This window comes from Desmodus rotundus, chromosome 5 (assembly GCF_022682495.2).
Source record: "Desmodus rotundus isolate HL8 chromosome 5, HLdesRot8A.1, whole genome shotgun sequence".
NCBI lineage: Eukaryota > Metazoa > Chordata > Mammalia > Chiroptera > Phyllostomidae > Desmodus > Desmodus rotundus.
This window is the reverse complement of record NC_071391.1, coordinates 119578904-119598507: the sequence shown is the minus strand read 5'-3', so window position 1 is coordinate 119598507 and position 19604 is coordinate 119578904. Positions and strand designations below refer to the sequence as shown.

The window sequence follows — 19604 nt, the reverse complement described above, 5'->3', positions numbered from 1 at the left end:
AACTTGTTATGGGCATTCCAGGCAGACGGAACTGCATAGGCAGGAAAGAGAGACAGTAGTTGACTTTGAGTGAGAGATACAGCTGGATAGGTAAGTAGTGGCCCGATTGTGCAAGGCCACGAATACCAAGCCAGGGACTTTGGACCTCATCCTGGGACAGCAGTGGATCTGAAGTTTGAGTCAGGAAGATAAGTGTGGCTGCAGCCAGGCAGGGAACCCTGTGGCTGCGTGGAACTGCAGGGGGAACTGCACTCCCACCTGCGGGGAACCCGCCGACCGGCAAAACGCCCTCCCCACCCCCTCCCCTGCTGTTGGGGTTCCGACGCGACGTGCTCGGAACTCGCCTAGCGCTCCTGGACACGCCCCCCTCGGGCCTCGGCTGCGCCGCCTGGGCCCCGCGCGCGTCACGTCCGCTGTGGATCGAGGCCGCGGAGCCGAGGAGGGGCGCGAACAGAAACTGCGCCTGCGTAGCAGGGCGGCAATCGGTGGTTAACGCGGAGGGCGCTTTGGGGCTTTGGGGTCCCCATCAGCGCATTTCTGAGTCCGCGAGGGTCAGCCTCTCTCGCAGCACACTCGTGTGGGTTTTGATTTGTCCCAAGAGATACAGGCAAAGGGCGCAGCGGGGCTCGATGCCTCCCTGACCTTAGCATCGCCGAGTCCGGCCACACTCACTCCCCTTAGGCTTCTCAGCTGAGAAGCGCCCAGTCTCTGCAATAGCCCTTCAGATTCTTGCTCTCCGCCTGCAGCCAGAACGTCCATGCTCGTGAAAACCTGTCCCAGCCACTAAGCGTGCCCAGCCCAGGCCGTAATTCTAGGGCATCTTTACCTCTGCAGTCATATCAGAGACTCGAGTCGAAGGGGACCTTGTAGGTCAAGCCCAACCTAACCCTCCCCGATCCCGAGTGAGTGAATGTACTTTGCTGGCACACCTCCAAAGATTGTTCATTTCCTGGAACAACTCTATTAGGTAGTCTTCCTGGAAGTTTCCTACATTCAGCTTTCGCCCCTTCAGAATTATTTATTGAGCACCTACTGTGATTCATGCACTGGAGGTTCTGGGGATCCAATGATGGACTAGAGTGAACACAAAGATCGTTGATCTCTTTGAGTTTGCATTCTACTTGGGATAGACCAACAACTAAAAATAATGAGAGGCCGTGATTTATGCTAACAAGGAAGTAAGCCAATATTTATGGTGGAAACACGTAAATTGGAATGACTTAGGGTTGTCAGAGAAGCCCTCTTGGAGATGGCGACCTTTATAATCAGCCTGGTGTATAACCAGCCGAGTGAACCGCTAGGAGCAGAGTGAGTTCCAGAGTGAGCAAAGCCCTTCAGGCAGAAATGAAGTGTGTGTTTGCTAGGAACAGAAAGCCAGTGTGATGAGTGTGGTGAGCCAAGGTTGAGAATAGTGAAAAAAGATCGAGAATATAAACAGGAGCCAAATGCAGGCTTTGTGGGCCATGGTAAGAAGTTTGAAAAGAATAATGGGAAACCAAGGAGTAATTTGAGGCAGAAGCTTGGTTTTAGTTCAATTTTTTAGAACCACACAAACATCATATGGATTTTCCTTATCAGTCCCTTATATATTTGAAGATGGCTAACATGTTTTCCTCTTAGACCCCTTCTCCTGCCCCCACCTCCTCTCTAAACTATGGTTCCACAGAAGATTTATGAATGACTCCCAAAATGTCATTCTGAACACTTTGAAAGTGTGGAGAATTTTAAATGTAAATCATATGTGTACATTTTAAAAGGAAAGGACCTAAGACTTTTATGAGATTCTCAAAGAGGTCTTGTAGAGATATAAAGCACCATTTAAATGTTTCTCATCTCTGTGATCCTGGTTATTGTTCTCTTCAATAGCAGGGTACAATATCAACTTCAACTAAGGCTAGTTCTTCCAATTGTCTTCTCATCTGTGAAATGAAAACGATAGGATTGCTATGAGGATTAAATGAGATTATGCTCATAACGTGCTTAATGGTAAACCAGAACAAGCCAGCCACACAGTGCCATTGTTATAAACAAACACTTGCACCCGTGGGGTGGAGGAACAATTTATAGTTATGCTCCTTTAGCAGTCCACAGACTTTCTCTAAGTGTCTATTCTGTATAGACCTCCCGGTGAAAAAGATCTGCATTCCAAGAGTTTGTTACCTTGTTGAAAGAGAAGCTGTTAAACGAATTGCCCACGAGTGAAGTGTTATGGGATTTGGGAGCTGCAGACGAAGTCTTAATTTCCACTGGAGGTAAGTTATTGGAGTTCATATTTGAAGTGGGTTTGAAAGATGAACATACTGAATTTTAAATGCACACATAAAATCAATATTACATGTACACATTTTATTCTTGATGATGTGCAAAGACCGATTGGAAACATTGCAATCACTTCTATTACCCCACCAACACCAAGCTACCTATCTTTTGTCAGTCTGTTTACTATGCACTGAATGCTCTGGGCAGGCTTTATCTTCATGTTCAGAGCAAAGTACACACATACACACCCCTTTCCGAAAAGAAAAGCACTGGGACTCTGAGAGAGGGGTGGGATCCTTCGCGACCCAAGCATATAAAGGGGGCCGCTTCACCCAAACTGCCCCCGCTCCCCTGCACCCCGCAAGCTCCACTCAGCCCAGGGTTCGAGTTCTCCCAGCCCCTTCGCCCCGCCCTTGCAGCCCGTGGGGGCGCGCCAGAGCCTCGCAGCGCGCCCGTGCACACTCGCACACTCGCGTTCCCTCCGCCCTCGCTGGGAGCCGGAAAACGCGGAGCAGACCGGCCCAGCCCTGCGGCGCATGCTCAGTAGCGAGCAGGTTCAGTTCGCTAGTAGGAAGCTCCGGCGCTACACCGGCGTCGGCCGCGGCGGCACCCGGGGCAGCCCGAGTCCCCCCCAGCGACCACGGGCCTGTCCCCGCCCTCCTAGCCCCCAGCCCCAGCTCCGCCCCGCTCGGGTCGCCAGCTTTTCTCAGTCTGGGCTGCACCGCGGCCGGAGCGTCCCTCACACGCCCTCCCCCAACTGCCGGCTCCCTGCGGGGCCAGGCCGGGCCGGGACGCGGTCCAGGCGGGCGGGCGACCGAGCAGGCGAGCAGCGGCCGCGGCGAAGGGCAGCGGGCAGCCGGGGGCGCCGGCGGGCCGCGGAGGGGTGGGGGGCCCAGCCCCGGGGCGGGGGTGCGGGATGCCGCCGCCGACTCCCGGCTGCGATCGCTCTCCGCGGCTGGTACCTGTGTCGGGTGGGTGGCCGGGCGCGGGCCTCGCCCCCCAGCCCCCTCTCCTGGGCTAGCCCAGCCGCGCAGCACCCCGAGGGGGCCGGGCCGTGTGGTGGGGCCGCGGCCCTGTTCAGCGCTGCGAGCTCGCCCTCTCGCGGCTCCCGGGCCCGCCGCCGCCCCCTCCCGGGCCAGAGGTACCGGGGGCACCATGCAGGCGCAGCAGCTGCCCTACGAGTTTTTCAGCGAGGAGAACGTGTCCAAGTGGCGGGGGCTGCTAGTGTCTGCGCTGAAAAAGGTGAGAGCTCGCGGGACCCCGCTTCCCCGCTGCAGCTCCTGCGAGGGCGCCCGGCCGGGGCTGGGGAGGCGGGGCGCGCGGCCGTCTTTCTTCCCGGTCTCACAGCCTCCCAGAAAGGACGGCGCACACTGAGCGGTTCCCCCACACTCGCTGGCCCTCGGTGTGGACGTTCACCCGGGCTGCGGGAAGGCCTCAGGAAGCCAGGGAGAGTTTGTCCGAATAATACAATCACTGACAGGTTAATGCCCTCCCCCTGATTCACTGACCGGAGTTGGAGGAGCCTTAGTGTTCCGCGGAGGTCAACGCAGGCCACTTCTCCTCCTCCTTGGTCTCACCCCGAAGCTGCTGTCAGCCTCCGGTTTTAGGTGTCCAGTCTGCTCGTTCTAGTGGGCTCGAGAGTGCTCTGGCCATAATGCATGCTCTAAGTAATTGCAGGGCTCGCCTGCCCGCAGAAATATGGCCTGCTTTGCTCCCCCGCTGTAATCACTCTTCACGGCCCGAATTCCCCCACTCCGATTAACAGGGGCGGGGGGGGGGGGTGGCACGCGCCGTTCTTTTCTTTCTAGAGTTTGAGAACCTTGGTATTATCATTGGGTTTGTAGGTTAGAAATGTTAACCTTTCGGTGTTTGTTCCAGTTTACCACATTGTTACCTAAAGTTATAACACGATCTGTACTTTTTAAATGTTTTAGGAAATGTTGATACATTTTAAAAGCTTCTAAAGCAACATTGTGACTTAAATATATCTAAACATCAGAAACTGGTCTGAATGAACATTAAAAATAACCAGAGTATTTTTTGTTTGCCTTTTCCCTTTTCTATTGCCTTACTCTTTTGATCGTGTTTTTAAATCCCAATTTCTTGTTGCTCAACCATGTTTCATGTTTTCTGGTGAAAATATATTTTTACTCCTACTGAAAGTTGAGATTATGGGTGTACTTTTTATTCGAAACATTTACCATTTTTAAAAATTGTGTCTTAAAAGGTGTCTGATATTTCTCAAAAGCCAGCAACTTTTACTTTCCCTTTTGCCCTGGTTTCCCTCTCCCCCTCTTGGTGCCTTACAGTGGAAACTGTTTGGTTTGTTAGCAAAATTTGCTCATGTATTTCAGATACAAGTTTGTGACTTTTTCTCTCAGGTGTCTGGGTGTCTGAGTAGTCACAGACATCTCTGATATTGTTTTTCAAAGAAAACCAAAGAGATACTAATATGCCTTGTATACTTTATTCATTATAAATGCCATCAGGCTCTCACTCTATTTACTTTTGCTTTACCTGTAAGTTTGACATCTCAGCTTGTAATTAAAGGTGACTAAGAGGTCTTAGCGATGCTAGACCTGACTGATATCCTGACCAAGGTACAGAGGAGACAGAAAAATTGTTGATATACAAAAGAACTCATAAAACATACCAGTTTGGGGCTATTTTGTTTGGAAGCAAGCAATGCCTATCCCAGGGAAACCCAAAGATACCCTATCAGTTGAGGGGCCTAGGACGCAGTGAAAAGAGCATTGTAGGGGTTGGCAGACCAGGTCTAACTCATCCACACTGGTGGCCCTTGCTGAAATCTGTCCACAGAATTTTGTTTGGCTGACACCATGTTATTTTAATTTTAGTGTAATTAGTTGCCAATGTTTAAAAATGGGACATATTACATAAAATCTGAACTTTGAGCTTTTCTTGAAGAATAGGAGGCTCTCTCCACATGGGCCTGCATGCAAGCTAGGCAGTAGACTGCTAGAGCTGTCCTTTTTGGACGTAGTGTGTAGTGTCTCCAGTTTACCACAGTTCCCCCCACTTCTCTTCGCTTATCTACATAAGCCAGCTTTGACTTTAAGCAGAGATACCCTCGGAGGACAGTAGGAGTGATGGGAAGAGGTAGAAGTGTTCACAATCTAGCTGATGTGCAAGGTTCTTCCAATTCCTACTTCTTAAAATATCCACTAGCAATAATTCTAAGTCACCTAAGACAAGGTTGAAAGTGTATTTCACATCTGGATCTGCTCTTGGTGGCTCAAAACCTGAATTTCACCCGCCTGCTAGACATTTCAAGTGGCTATCTCCCTATCTTGAATTCTTCCTTTAGACTTACTGCATTGTTTGCAGATGGACCCAACTTGTGTTATCTTGCCTGAGCCTCTTGGGAAATGTTCTCTTCACCTGGACTGCCCTTTGCCTGGCCTAACATTGCTCATCCTTCTGGACTCATTCAACCTCATATCTTTTCTCGAATCTTCAGTGCTGAGTTGCAAAGTCTTTATTTTCTGTTAGCACCCTAGCATAGCACTTAACAATGAATTTTAAGTTTCTATATATTTGTCCCCCCTGCCCCTGCTCCTCCCCAACTAGATTGGAGGGTCCTTGAGAATAGGGATGACATTTTAACCCTAATTTTATCCTCCATCCATGCAGTGCCTGACACTTAATAGCACTTAAATTGGGATGAATAGATGAGGGAATACCCAAACTAAAGTCATCACCTCCATCCCTTGTACCTACCATTAAAAAAAAATCTTCCTCTTAATTAATGGCTTTATTTCTGTATTTTATTTGAGTGGCTCAAAACTTTGGAGTCGTCTCTGAGTTCTTTCTTTGCATTACTGCCCACATCCAGATTCACTCCCCTTGACATGTCCTTTTAATCCATTCCCTCTTACTCAAAGTGCTCTGAGTTCCCTCTCTCCGACTACTGGGACAGCCTCTTAACTGCCCCTCACCTGTCCTTTATGTATTTTTTAAATTTCAGACGTTATAATACACTTCTGAACATGTCACCCTTTTGTTCAGACCTGTTGATGTCTTTTGAGGGCATAGGATGAAGTGCATATTCCTTAGCATGGCGTTGATGGCAAGATGGTGTGGCTTTATCCTGCTTCTCTGACTGGACTGTTTGTCATAATCTTTTATATTCTTTACGCTTCAGCCAGGCTGGACTATGACTTTCCCGGAATATGCCCAGAATGCCTTGTCATATCTACTACTCTAAGTCCTATCTTATATATTGCACAAATATATCATGATGCCTACTACAGACCAACTATCGCTCTCAGCACTAAGGATAAAAAGGTGAATGACATCATCCAGAAGTGACAAAGTTAGAACATGATGGGAAGTGGCAGAGGTTGAGTGTGGAGAGGAAGCTGGTTGGTAGAGAATTTTTTGTATGTTAAACTAAGGAGTTTGAATTTTATCTTGAGGGGATAGAAGTCATTGAGGAATTTTAAATAGGGGAGTAACATCAGATTTGAATTTTAGAAAATTCACTTTAATTCATTTTGGCCATGGAATAGAAAATGGATTGGAGAAGATGAGACCCTAGGTGAGGAGAAGAGTTAGAAGGCTAGTTTAGTAGTCCGGCTAAGAAATGATTTGCATTTGAACTAAGAGTGCATTTGAACTAGGATGGACGCGTGGGGATGAATTTTATTTGAGATATTTAAAGGCAGAATTGAGAGACTGAGTGATGAGGGAAGTGGTAGGAGAGCAGAAAGAGTCCCAAGCTTTTGATTTGAGTGCCTCTAGTCAGGATAGAGAAGGTAGGAGGGAATCCTGTTGTTGGGGTGAGGGCAGCAGCGTAGCAGGATGAGTTGTGGACATGTTGATTTAAGAGCCCTTTTAGGTTATCCAGGTGGACTTGTCGGACTGGCAGTTGGTTGTCGGTGTCTGGTGAAGCAATTTGGGACTTCTAGGTAAAGCCATAAGAATAGATTAAGCCTGTGTCCATACAAAGGCTTACCCGTGAAAGTTCATGGCAGCTTTGTCCAGTAAAAAAATTAGAAACAACCCAAATGTTCACCAACAGATAAACGAATACACGAGTTGTGGTATTGCCATATGTTGGGGTACCACTCAGGAGGAGAAGGAGTGAAGTACTGATACACGTGGCAACGTGGCTGAATGTCAGAGAATTAAGCTGAATGAAAAAATCCAGACTTAAAAAAGTATATACTGTATAACTCTACTTATATAAAATTCTAGAAAATAAACTAGTCTACAATGACAAAAAGCAGGTCAGTGGTTGTTTGGAGGGGGTAGGCTTTTGTATTCATTTGTCTTTCTTGTGCCGATTGTTGCAGGGTTATGTACATGTGTTAAAATTTAACAGAGTGTACAGCTCAGGTATATGCAATTTATTGTATGTCAGTTGTACCTCAAAGAAGGTGTTTAAAAAAAGTAGGTTAGGCCACCCACTGAAAATGATTAGAAGTAGGACTGAAATGGGGTTGGCATTAGAACTGGGGAAGAGAGTGGGCAGTAGGGTATAAGGGGGAGAGCAGAAGGAAAGGCGGGAGTAAAGGAGATTAAGAAGGAATGACACCCTCGTGTCTGAAAAGCTGAGAAAGGAGGGATTTTCAAGAGGAGTCATTAATGTGTCAGGTTACAGAAAAGTCAAATAAGGTACCTGAAAAGTTTTAGGTCTGACAGCTAAAGAGTCACCTCGTTTTAGCAGTTTCAATGTGAGGGTAGAAGATGGAAGAGCATGGAAAAAGAATAGCAAGGACGGAAGGCTTTTTTTGAGATTATTTTTTCTAGAAGCTTGGGAATGAAAGGAAAAGATACTTCTGTGGCAAGAAGGGGATTCAAGATTGGGGAAAACACTTTTGTTTTTATTTGAAGGTGAGAGAAACTGGTATATGTAAGGAGCATTTGGGAAAGGAGCTCATGGAGAATGCTGGTGAAATACTGAACAAGATGAGCTCAAGGAATACAAGCCTGGAATTTGCCTTGAAGTGTTTGCCGTAGTATTTTAAGTGTCTCACATATGTTCTCTAATTCTCACAGGGTACTATTATTGTCTCCATTTTACAAAAGACAAAACTGACGTTTAGAAAGGGTAACTTGGTTACAGAATCTGTGTTTTTCAACACTGTTATGCTACCATCCCTTCTTCTGAAATGGGTGGGAAAGAGATAAAGATGGGTTTGTAGGGTGAAAAGCAGGGAGTTCATGCTAGGTAGCCTCTACTTTGATGATGAAATGAAAGGCAACATCCTTTACATAGAGTGAGGAAAGAGAAATGAGTAAGGAGTTTAAGAAGTGTGATTAAATTTTGGAATTGCTGCTCTGGAGTGTGCAGAAGGAGCCAGCCAGTGAATTAGAAGGAATTGCTGAGCAGTGCTGAGTGTGAAGACCATAAATTTGGAGCAGCATTTGTTGGTCTGGTGGTTGTGAGATTTTCCTCCAGCAGCACTCATTAGTTCAGGTGAATGGGTAGAGAGGGATAGTCGGTTGCAGGCGGCTGCAGTAGGACTAAGAAGATATGTATATTTCAGGTGATAGAGAGGAAGTAAAAGTACAAGAGAAGTAATGGAGGTGTAAATGAGGGCTCTGTGGATTAAAAGTCTTGATACATTTGAAGTGGAGGGTATTGGGAACAGATAGGGGGCTATAGTTACAGGTGACGACTATTCTAAGAGTTTTAAGACTCCAGAGGTGAAGGAGATTAGGTAATTAGAAGCTCTGAAGTTGGTGTACTGAATGATGAGTTGCATACATGGATGACAATGAAGTCCACAAGGATTATGTAATATATTGTGTGGAGAGGAAGACTGTGTTCCAGCCGTGGCAGAGAGGTCCAGAAATCACAGCAGTGAGGATGCTTTAACCAAGTAATGATGAAAGTGGCAGCTACTCCCCACTCCCTATAATGTATTATTTATTGTAGCTGTAGATGGAATAGAAAAAATGCACTTCATTTTAAAATATTTTTGTCATATAATCACGTCTTTTATCCAACATTTTATTATGAAAAATTTTAAGTGTGCAGAAAAGTTGAAAGAATTGTAAATACCCATATACCTGGCACACATGTATCTAGCCCTCCATCCATTCACCAATTAATCTTATGTGTTGATGTTTTTGGGTTTTTTTTAAATTTTTTATTGTTATTCTATTATGGTTGTCCCAGTTTACCCCCCTTTGCCCTCCTCCATTCAGCCCAGCCCTGGCTCCTACAGTCAATCCCCACACCATTGTCCACGTCCATGAGTCATTCGTACATGTTCTTTGACTAGTCCCTTCCCCTTCTCTCCACCATTATCCCCTTCCCTCCTCCCCTCTGGCTGCTGTCAGTCTGTTCCATGTTTCCGTGCCTCTGGTTCTGTTTTGCTTATTAGTTTATTTTGTTCATTAGACTCCTCTTATAAATGAGATCACACAGTATTTCTCTTTTACTGACTGGCTTATTTCACTTAGCATAATATTCTCCAGTTCCATCCGTGCTGTCACAAAAGGTAGAAGTTTCTTCTTTCTCTCTGCTGTGTAGTACTCCGTTGTGTAAATGTACCACAGTGTTTTGATCTCCTCATCTACTGATGGACACTTAAGCTGTTTCTAGCACTTGGCTATTGTAAGTTGCGCTGCTATTAACACAGGGGAGCATAAGTTGTTTTGAATTGGTGTTTTGGGATTCTTAGGGTATATTCCCAGCAGTGGAATCACTGAGGCAAAAGGCAGTTCCATTTTTAGTTTTTCTGAAGAATTCCATACTGTTTTCCACAGTGGCTGCACCAGTCTGCATTCCCACCAACAGTGCACTAGGGTGCATTTCACAGTAAGTTGCAGACATCAGAATACTTTACCCTTACACATTTCAGCATGCATGTCATAAACTAGAGTTCGGTATTTGTTTATGGTTCTTTTTGCTTTTTAGGTAAAATTTATATGCAATGGAATCTACAAATATTAATTTTGCCATTTAATGAGTTTTCAAAAAATGAATGCAAGGCATGTGCCCTGACTGGGAATCAAACCAGCGACCTTTAGCTTTGCAGGATAACACACCACCAACTGAGCCACTCCCATCAGGGCTTAAATACAAGCTTTCGAATGTAACCTGCACAACTCTGGTGCTTGAGAGTCACATACGGCCTGGCAGCTAGTTTTCCTTGTTAACCTAGGAAACATGCCTCATCGTAGCCCTTCCTAACTGAACCTCTCCTATCTGAGCTAAGACTTTTTTGCTTGCCTTATCATAGTGTCTCCTTCTCCAGGAAGTCTTTTCAGATTAACTCAATCCATTCACCAGTCTTTACATTTTTTCTCAAGAATCCTTAGACACGCTATGGGTCTGGGAGTTCTCTATGAGATTTAACAATTTTGTGATTCTCTATATAGATGCATCTGGTGTCTATTGGAGGGTGAAGTTGAAAATGATTATTTTGAAACAATGGCAGAAGCTTTCTGAGAGGCTTGTAAGCAGCAAATTTGAGCAGCAGTTTAAAGATTTTAAAACTGTAGTCTGTGTACTTCTAAGAAATGCTTTAGAGGTTCTTCCTGGTAACAGAGGGGATGGATGAACTTGAGGCAGGACTCACAACCCTCACTTTGATCAGGGTAGCTTCACTTTTTATGTATTATATATTGTGGTTCAATGTGCATTTCTCTTGGGATCTTCCCTGTCCCCCCTACAAGTTTTAAAAGTCACTGGACCAAAAGGTTTATGGTTTGGGGTTTCAGTGTGGGAACACAGATGATGTGTGTGGCTGACTAAATTATATGTAAATAGATTTTCTGTAGTTAACAAAGGTGGCCACCAAAATTATTAATGGTGATTGGGGAATAATACTCCAGGATGTTTTAGATCGGTAGATCAGTACTTCTTAAGTTTTTGATCTCAGGACCTATTTACACTCTTAAAAAATTATTGAGGCTCTCAAAACGCATTGTTTATATGGGTTATACCCATGAATTTGTATTGTAAAAAATAAAACAAAAATTTAATATATTTAAGAATAATAAACATTACATGTTAACAACTATACCATTTTAATTAAAATTATTTTCTAAAACAAAAACAATTAGCTAGTGTCATTGTTCACATTTTTGCAAATCACTTTAGTGTCTGGCTTAATAGAATAAATCTGGATTCCATCAGCGTCTGCAGTCAGTAGGTTATAATATGCTGTTTTAGTTGAACTATGTGAGGAAAATCTAGCCTCATGCATGTAAATAGTTGGAAAGGGAAAAGATATATTGAATAGCTTTTTAAAATATTATGAATATTTTTTTTTGACATCAGACCTCACAAGTGGTAATTTCTATTTGCAATGTGGAATCTGAAACTATAGCAATGAACTTTTTCCTCCCCTGAATTAAAAGTAGCAATATAATCTTGTACAAAGTCTCTAAAGGCCTTCTCATTGGCTTTCCATCATTGCCACTCCCTCGCACTCAATGTCCAAGTCCTTAAGTGATTTAGCCTCCTACTGTCTCTTTGATCTCATCTCCAAACTCTCTGCCAGCTCTGTTCTCATCACACTGAAGTCCTTCCTTTTGTTTCTCTAGAACAGCCTCCTGTGTTGGGCTTTTGTGTATGCTGTTTCTTCTGAATTCTTAGCAAGTAAATTACATATTGTGTTAAATCATCTTCATTTAGTAAAAACCTACTGGCAGAACAGAACTCTATTTTTTAATGTGAAAATAGAGATCCCTGAGTAGAATTGCTTATACCTGTCACTGCGATCAGAAACATCTACTTAGCACCTTTCTGTCACTCTGGCCCCCTCCTGTGTTTTGTGGAAGTGAAAGTGGCACTAAGTCATTTGGATTGCTGATACTTTGCTGTAGAATAGGTAAATGTGACTCCTTGCTGAGAAAACACTAAAAATTATCTTTACTACTATAGTTTACTTAGGACCTACCACACAGGTGATTAATTATTTCAGGAACATATAATAAAAGCAGAAAATAATTTTTTATGTTAGGGCAGATTTTGATTTAAATCTAGGTGATTGAAACAATTAAGCTACTAGCCGGGAATATTCAACATTTTTCTTCAAAAGTACATTTTTATTGTTTTTTAAATTATATTTTGTTGATTATGTTATTACAGTTGTCTTGATGTTTCCCCCTTTGCCCTCCTCCAACCAGCACCCCTGAGTGCCTCAGGCAACCCCACCACCATTGTTCCTGTCCATGGGTCATTTGTATAAGTTCTTTGGCTACTTCATTTCCTCTACTGTACTTTACATCCCCATGGATATTCTGTAACTACCTATTTGTACTTCTTAATGCCCTCACCTCTTCACCCATTCCCCTACCCCCATCCCATATGGCAACCATCAAAATGCTTTCTGAATCCCTAATTCTGTCCCTGTTTTTCTTGTTTGCTTAGTTTGTGTTTTAGATTCAATTGTTGATTTGTATTTATTGCCATTTTATTGTTCATAGTTTTGATCTTCTTTTTCTTAAGTAAGTCCCTTTAACATTTCATATGATCATAGTTTGGTGATGATGAACTCCTAATTTTTACTAGTCTGGAAAACTCTTTACCTGTCCTTCAGTTCTAAATGATAGCTTTGTTGGGTACAGCAATCTTGGCTCTAGGGCCCTGCTTTTCATCACTTTAAATATTTCTTGCCAATCCCTTCTAGCCTGCAAAGTTTCTTTTGAGAAATTAGATGACAGTCTTATGGGAACTCCCCTGTAGATAAGTACTTTCTTTTCTCTTGATGCTTTTAAAATTCTCTCTTTATCGTTAACTTTTGGCATTTTAATTATGATATGTCTTGGCATGGACCTCTTTGCATCCATCTTGTTTGGGACTCTCTGTGCTTCCTGGACTTGCATATCTATTTCCTTCACCAAATTAGGGAAGTTTTCTTTAATTATTTTTTCAAATAGATTTCAGTTTATTGCTCTTTCTTTTCTCCTTCTGACACCCCTATAATGTGCATGTTGGACCTCTTGAAGTTATCCCAGAGGCTGCTTATGCTATCCTCTTTCTTTTTTCTTTTCTTAAAGATTATATTTATTTATTTTTAGACAGATGTGAAGAGAGGAAGAGAAACATCAATGTGTGAGAGGTACATCAACTGGTTGCCTCTTGCATGCTACCAATTGGGAACCCGGCCAGCAACGCAGGCATGAGGCCTGACTGGGAATCGAAAGGGCACCCTTTGGTTTGCAGGCTAGTGCTCACTCCACTGCGCCACACCAGCCAGGGCTATCCTCTTTGTTTTGGATTTTTTTTTTCTTCTTGTTCTGATTGTTTGCTTTTTGCTTCCTTATGTTCCAAATCATGTGTTTGATTCTCGGCTTCATTCACTCTACTGTTATTCCCCTGTAAATTGTTCTTTATTTCAATTAGTGTACCCTTTGTTTCTGACTGAATCTTTTTATGCCCCTGAGGACCTCACTGCATTACTTCAGCAACTTTATAACCGGTGTTTTGACCTCTACGTTTGATACATTGTTTATCTCCATTTCGTTTAGCTCTTTTTCTGGAGTTTTAATCTGTTCTTTCATTTGGGCCATGTTTCTTTGTCTCCTCGTTTTGGCAGCCTCCCTGCGATTGTTTCTGTGTATTAGGTAGAGCTGCTTTGACTCTGTGTCTTGGTAGTGTAGCCTAATGTAGTAAGTGTCCTTAATACATACAGTAAGTGTCCTGTAGGGTACAGTGGCACAGCCTCCCCTATCACCCAAGCTGGGTACTCGAGGTGTGCCTTCCGTATAGGGTGAGACACCCTCTTCTTGTAGTTGATCCTTGGTTGCTGTTGACAGATCAATGGGAGGGATTTACTTAGGCCAGTCAGCTGTAAGGATTGGCTGTGACCACTTACCACCAACCTCTGCCTTCCATGGAGATAAGATGTGTAGGGGCAGGGTGGTGGTGCTCCAAGGTGGTTGGTAGTTGCCTACTAGGTACGTTGCCCCTGGGATTTCCTAGGTGGTCCAGGACAAGGTCAGCCCACACCTGTGTTTTGCCCAGGGCCACCCTTCCTGAGCTACAAAGCAATCTGAGATGGCTGCTACTTGTGCTGGGCCTGGAGATACCCAGGTAAAGCTAAACTGAATCTTGGCTGGCTGCTTCTAGTGCTGGGCCTGGGGCTTACTGAAGCCAGCTCTTGCTTGTTTAATAGGATTTAGAAATTTGTGAAGCATGAACCAAGACCAGCCATTCATATGGAAAAGCAGCTTGGGTGGACTCTTAAGTTACGTGGGACGAGTCTCTGGGGAGCTCCAAGGTGGGTCAGTGTTAGTCAGGTTGATGGAGTCTCACATATGGCACCAGACTGCCAGCTCTGTGGGGGGAGGGTTTGGAAAAGAGACAATGGCCTCTGCTCTCCTTGATGCCAGGCATTTCACTTTCTGCCTGTGTACCACTGGTCCTTTCAAGCTGCTGCCCCAGTGCTAGAGCTCAGATGGGGTGAGTCTGAGTAGGTGAGTCCATGTGGCTTCTTTAAGAGGAACTGCTTGGGGCTCCAGAAGTTTCTTCCACTGACTCAATTCCCACTGGTGTTTTTTGATGCCAGAAGTTGTGAGGACTTATCTTCCTGGCACTGGAACCCTGGGCTTGGGGGGCTGGTTTGGGGCTGGGGATCCCGGCTCCTGATAATATCCCTCCTGAATTTTTAATGACCACACATGGGTGAGGAGCCCCCCTGTTCCACACCTGCACCCTTCCTAACAGTCAGGATGGATGTAGCTTCTTTAATTCTGTGGTTGTCAGAATTCTGTTCACCTCAATTTCTGACATTTCTGAGTGATGGTGGTTCTATATTTTAGTTGTAATTTTGATGTGGTTGTGCGAAGAGGTGAGCCATGTCTGCCTATGTCTCCATCTTGACCAGAAGTACATTTTTATTGTTTGATGTACTTAATATTCTTCACTTAAAAGGTGTTATAAACTACAGATTTTTAGGAAGTTACATTTTCAGATGATATTTGATTTTTCACTGAATATAGGGAAAGGGGAAGAAGTAGGTTTACAATTGTTTGTGTGGAGGCTAATACAATAATTAATTAATAATACAAGAATAAATTTTCTCACTCACAACTGTAAACCTACTTTTGCCCTATCCTATACATCAATTTATTGAGTGGTAAGTTAAGGATACAGAATTTAAAAAGATGTGTCTCTTGCTCCTAAGGAGGTCACAGAATTGTTAAGGTATTATTTCATATGACTAGGAGCCCGAATTAAACAAAGCAAATTCTTACAAATTCTTTAGGAAAAGGCCTGTGTGTGTTTTAACAGGTTAAAGATGGACCTTAGGTTTTTTTCATCTTTGGTATGTGTTAAGAGTTCGATGGACACAAGTATTTGATATAATACTATTGTTACTTATTTTATTTATTATTCAATATTTCAGATTTGGCCATTAGGGGCTCTTTCAACTTGCCTTCTTCTGAAAACTACTTTTTAAGTCAACTTTGTGCTCACTCCTTCCCTATTTTGAGGAATGCCTAACTAATGTAGGATCAGTGTTTGTGAAAAGTGGGGTCTTCTGACCAGCCACCTATATCAGAATCACCTAGGTGTTTGGTTTAAAAAAGCAAACAAAAAAATCCCACTCTTCAGATCACTAATGAAAGGGAAATGCAAATTAGTATTATAATGAGATACCACTTCACACCCATCATGATGTCTTTTGTCAAAAAAAAAATAAGGAAACAGCAAGTGTTTGCAGGATGTGTAGAAATTGGAACCCTTGTGCATTGCTGGTGGGAATGTAAACTGGTACCACTGCTGTGGAACCAGTATGGTATTCCTCAAAAAACTAAATATAAGATTACCATATGTTCCAGTAATTCTAAGCATATACCCAAGAGAATTAAAAGCAGGGACTTGAACAGATATTTGTACACTAACGTTCATAGCAGCAGTGTTCACAATAGTAAAAAGGTAGAAACAATCTAATATCCGTCACTAGATGAATGGATAAACAAAAATCAATTAATGTAACCTATCACATCAACAGGTGAAAGAAGAATCACATGGTCATATTAATAAATGCAAAAAAAGTATTTGATAAAATCCAACCTGCATTCATGATAAAAGCTCAGTAAACTAGGAATAGAGGAAAACTTCTCAACTTGATAAAGATTATGTACAAAAAATCCTCAGCTACCATTATACTTAAAGGTAAGAAAGTCAAAGCACTCCCACAAGATTAGGAACATGGTAAGCATATTCCCTCTTACCACTGCCTTTCAACATTATGTTGGAAGCTCTAGGTAATGCAGTAAAACAAGAAAAGAAAAGAAACAATATTAGGAGAGAAGAAATAAAACTGACATTGTCTGCAGATGATGTGATTGTCTTATGTAGAAAATTAGAAAGAATGGATCAATAAAGTCCTAGGTCTGGTAAGAAATTATAGCAAGGTTGCAAGATATAAAGATAAAATACAAAAGTCAATCACTTTCTTATGTATCAGCAATGAACAAGGGGAATTTGAAATTATAAACAATACCATTTATATTAGTATGCCCAAATCGTAATACTTAGGTATAAACCTAACAAAATATATGTAAGATCTACATGAAGAAAACTATAAAACTGTGATGAAAGAAATCAAAGAACCAAATAAATGAAGAGATATTCCATGTTAATAGACAGGAAGACTCAATACTGTCAAGGTATTGGGTCTTTGCAACTTAATTTATACATTCAGCGCGATCTCAATCAAAACCCCAGCAAGTTATTTTGTGGAAATTGACAAAGTGAATTGAAAATTTACATGGAGAGGCAAAAGACCCAGAATATGCAACATAATCACGAAGGAGAAGAATAAAGTTGGAGGACTAACACTTCCTGTTTTTAAGAGTTACTGTAAACCTGCACTAATCAGAACAGTGTGGTATTAGTGAAAGAATAGACAAGACCAGTGGAACAGAATAGGCCTACATAAATATAGTCAAGTGCTTTTTGATAAAGGAGCAATGACAATACAATGGAGCATAGAGAGTTCCATCAGTAAACAATGCTGCAACAACTGGGCATCCACATATAAAAAAGAAATTATCGAGACACAAACCTGACCCCCTTATCAAAAGGAATCACAGATCAAAATGTAAAATTCAAAATTCCTAGAAGATAACATAGGAGAAAATCTAGGTGATTTTGGCAATGCCTTTTTGGATCTCGTTCTTGACCCATTCATTGATTAATAGCATGGTATTCAATCTCCATGAGTTTGAGTGTTTTTGAGTTTTTTCCTTGAGGTTGGTTTCTAGTTTCAGTCCATTGTGGTCAGAGAAAATGCTTGATATGGTTTCAATTTTCTTGAATTTGTTGAGGCTTGTTTTGTGTCCCATCATGTGGTCTATCTTTGAAAATGTTCCATGTGCATTTGAAAAGAATGTGTATTTTGCTTCTTTGGGATGAAAAGCTCTCTCTATATATCAGTTAAGTCCATTTGATCTAGGACATTGTTCAGTGCTACAATATATTTGTTGGTATTTTGTTTGGAAGATCTATACATTTTTGACAGTGGGGTGTTGAAATCCTCTACTATAATTGTGTTGCTGTCAATATCTTTCTTGAAGGCCTCCAAGATTTTCCTTATATATTTGGGTGCTCCTATGTTGGGTGCATATATATATTTACAATGTTTATGTCTTCTTGATGGATTCTTCCCTTGACTATTGTGAAGTGACCTTCTGGGTACACGATCAAGAGTAATGTGTTATTGGAACACAAGTGAAGTGAAAGAAGGAAAATTGAAATACAATAAAGAGAAAATAAGGAAAACCAGTCAAACAATGCAATTAAACAGATAAATAAAATGAAGAAAATGAAACAGAAAGAAGAGAAATAAAAACATACTAGTAAACTAAAAGAAGTAAAAAGAAAATAATAATAATACAAATAAACAATAAAATGCCAGTTCTATGGGATAGCAAAGTGAAATTTGTCTCAGTTTCTCAGTTTTGGAGGTTAGCCTTGTGCTCCCCCTTGGGATGTCTCTGTACCTTTCATAACTCCACATCTTATTGTCTCACTTGGGGAAAGAAAAAAAAAGAGAGAGGAAAGAAAAAAATAAGCCTCTTGATGACTTTCAACGTGTTGAGCTAGTTCTGCTGGTCTTCCTGGATGCTACAGGAAGAGGGGGGATAGGCTTTGCTTTTCTCCCTTCCTGTGGTTTTGCAAGGATGGGGGCCACAATACTCAATTGCCCAGCCTCCAGCCCAGGTCCTGCATAAGCTTCCATGCCCCCACTGTTCATCTGTGCCAGGCCTGTGCCTTTAATTCACCAGTTGCGCCGAAGTCTATGCAGTGTGCCTCCTCCTTGCTCTTTTCAAGCCTACCATGGCCAGAGCCTATGGCCGGACAAGCAGCACCAGTCAGCCTCTCGGCGCCCCCTGCGCCACTCAGCCTCTGCAGGAGCAGCGGGAGTCAAGTTCGGGCAAGCAGCTCAAATCAGTCTGGGGCTAGTGGTGCCGTGAGCAGCCGGAATCAGCCGCAGGGCGAGCGTCGCCAGTCAGCCTCCAGGCGAGTGGCGCGACTCAGTTGCTGGGCTAGCGGTGGGAGTCTGGCGCAGGCAAACAGCTGGAATCAGCCTCAGGGCCCCAGGGCGGATCTGCTGCCCCGCAAGCTGCCTGAGTCAAGCGCGGGCACGCAACTTGAATCTACAGTCCAGCCTATAAAGAGAATCAATCTTAAAAGCAGTAAGAGAAAAGCAGAGAGTTACTGACAAAGGAGTTCCCATAAGAATGTCAGCTGATTTCTCAAAAGAAACTGCAGGCTAGTAGGGACTGGCAAGAAGTATTCAAAGTGAGGAAATGCAAGGACCTACAACCTAGATTCCTCTATCCAGCAAAACTGTCATTGAGAATGGAAGGGCAGATAAAGTGCTTCCCATGCAAGGCAAAGTGAAAGGAGTTCATCGTCACCAAGCCATTATTAACATGAACTGTTAAAGGGACTTACCAACAACTGAATCTAAAAAAAACAAAAAGCAAAAAACTAAGCAAACAGCCGCTACAGGAACAGAATCATAGACATGGAGATCACTTGGAAGATTATCAGCTGGAAGGGGAAGGGGGGAGAATGGGAGAAAAGGTACAGGGATTAAGAAGCACAATTGGTAGGTACAAAATAGACAGGGGGGTGTTAAGAATAAGTATAGGAAGTTAAGAACAATCTAACAATAGCCAGGGCGGGGGTGGGGGGTGGGGGCGGGGACAGTGGGTAGAGGGGATTACAGGAACTACTATAAAGGACACATGGACAAAACCAAGGGGGAGGGTGGAGAGGGGGGAGGGAGGTGGGTTCACCTGGGGTGGGGTGGAGGGATGGGGAGAAAAGGCATACAACTGTAATTGAATAACAATTAAAAAAAAAAAAAAGAATAAGTATAGGAAATGGAGTAGCC

The 19604-nt window shown here is 43.1% G+C and overlaps 1 protein-coding gene across 2 annotated transcripts in view; it reads left to right on the top strand.

The window, feature by feature from the left end:
- Nucleotides 1-2812: 2812 nt before the first annotated feature.
- The window catches only part of SOS1 (SOS Ras/Rac guanine nucleotide exchange factor 1), a 112644-nt gene continuing 95852 nt past the window's right edge, over nt 2813-19604 (top strand). For both annotated transcript variants that reach the window (XM_024552904.3, XM_024552903.3), the window contains exon 1: nt 2813-3501. In XM_024552904.3, coding sequence (XP_024408672.1) covers nt 3415-3501 — 87 coding nt within the window. In that variant the 5' untranslated portion in view covers nt 2813-3414. The remainder of the gene's footprint in view (nt 3502-19604) is intronic.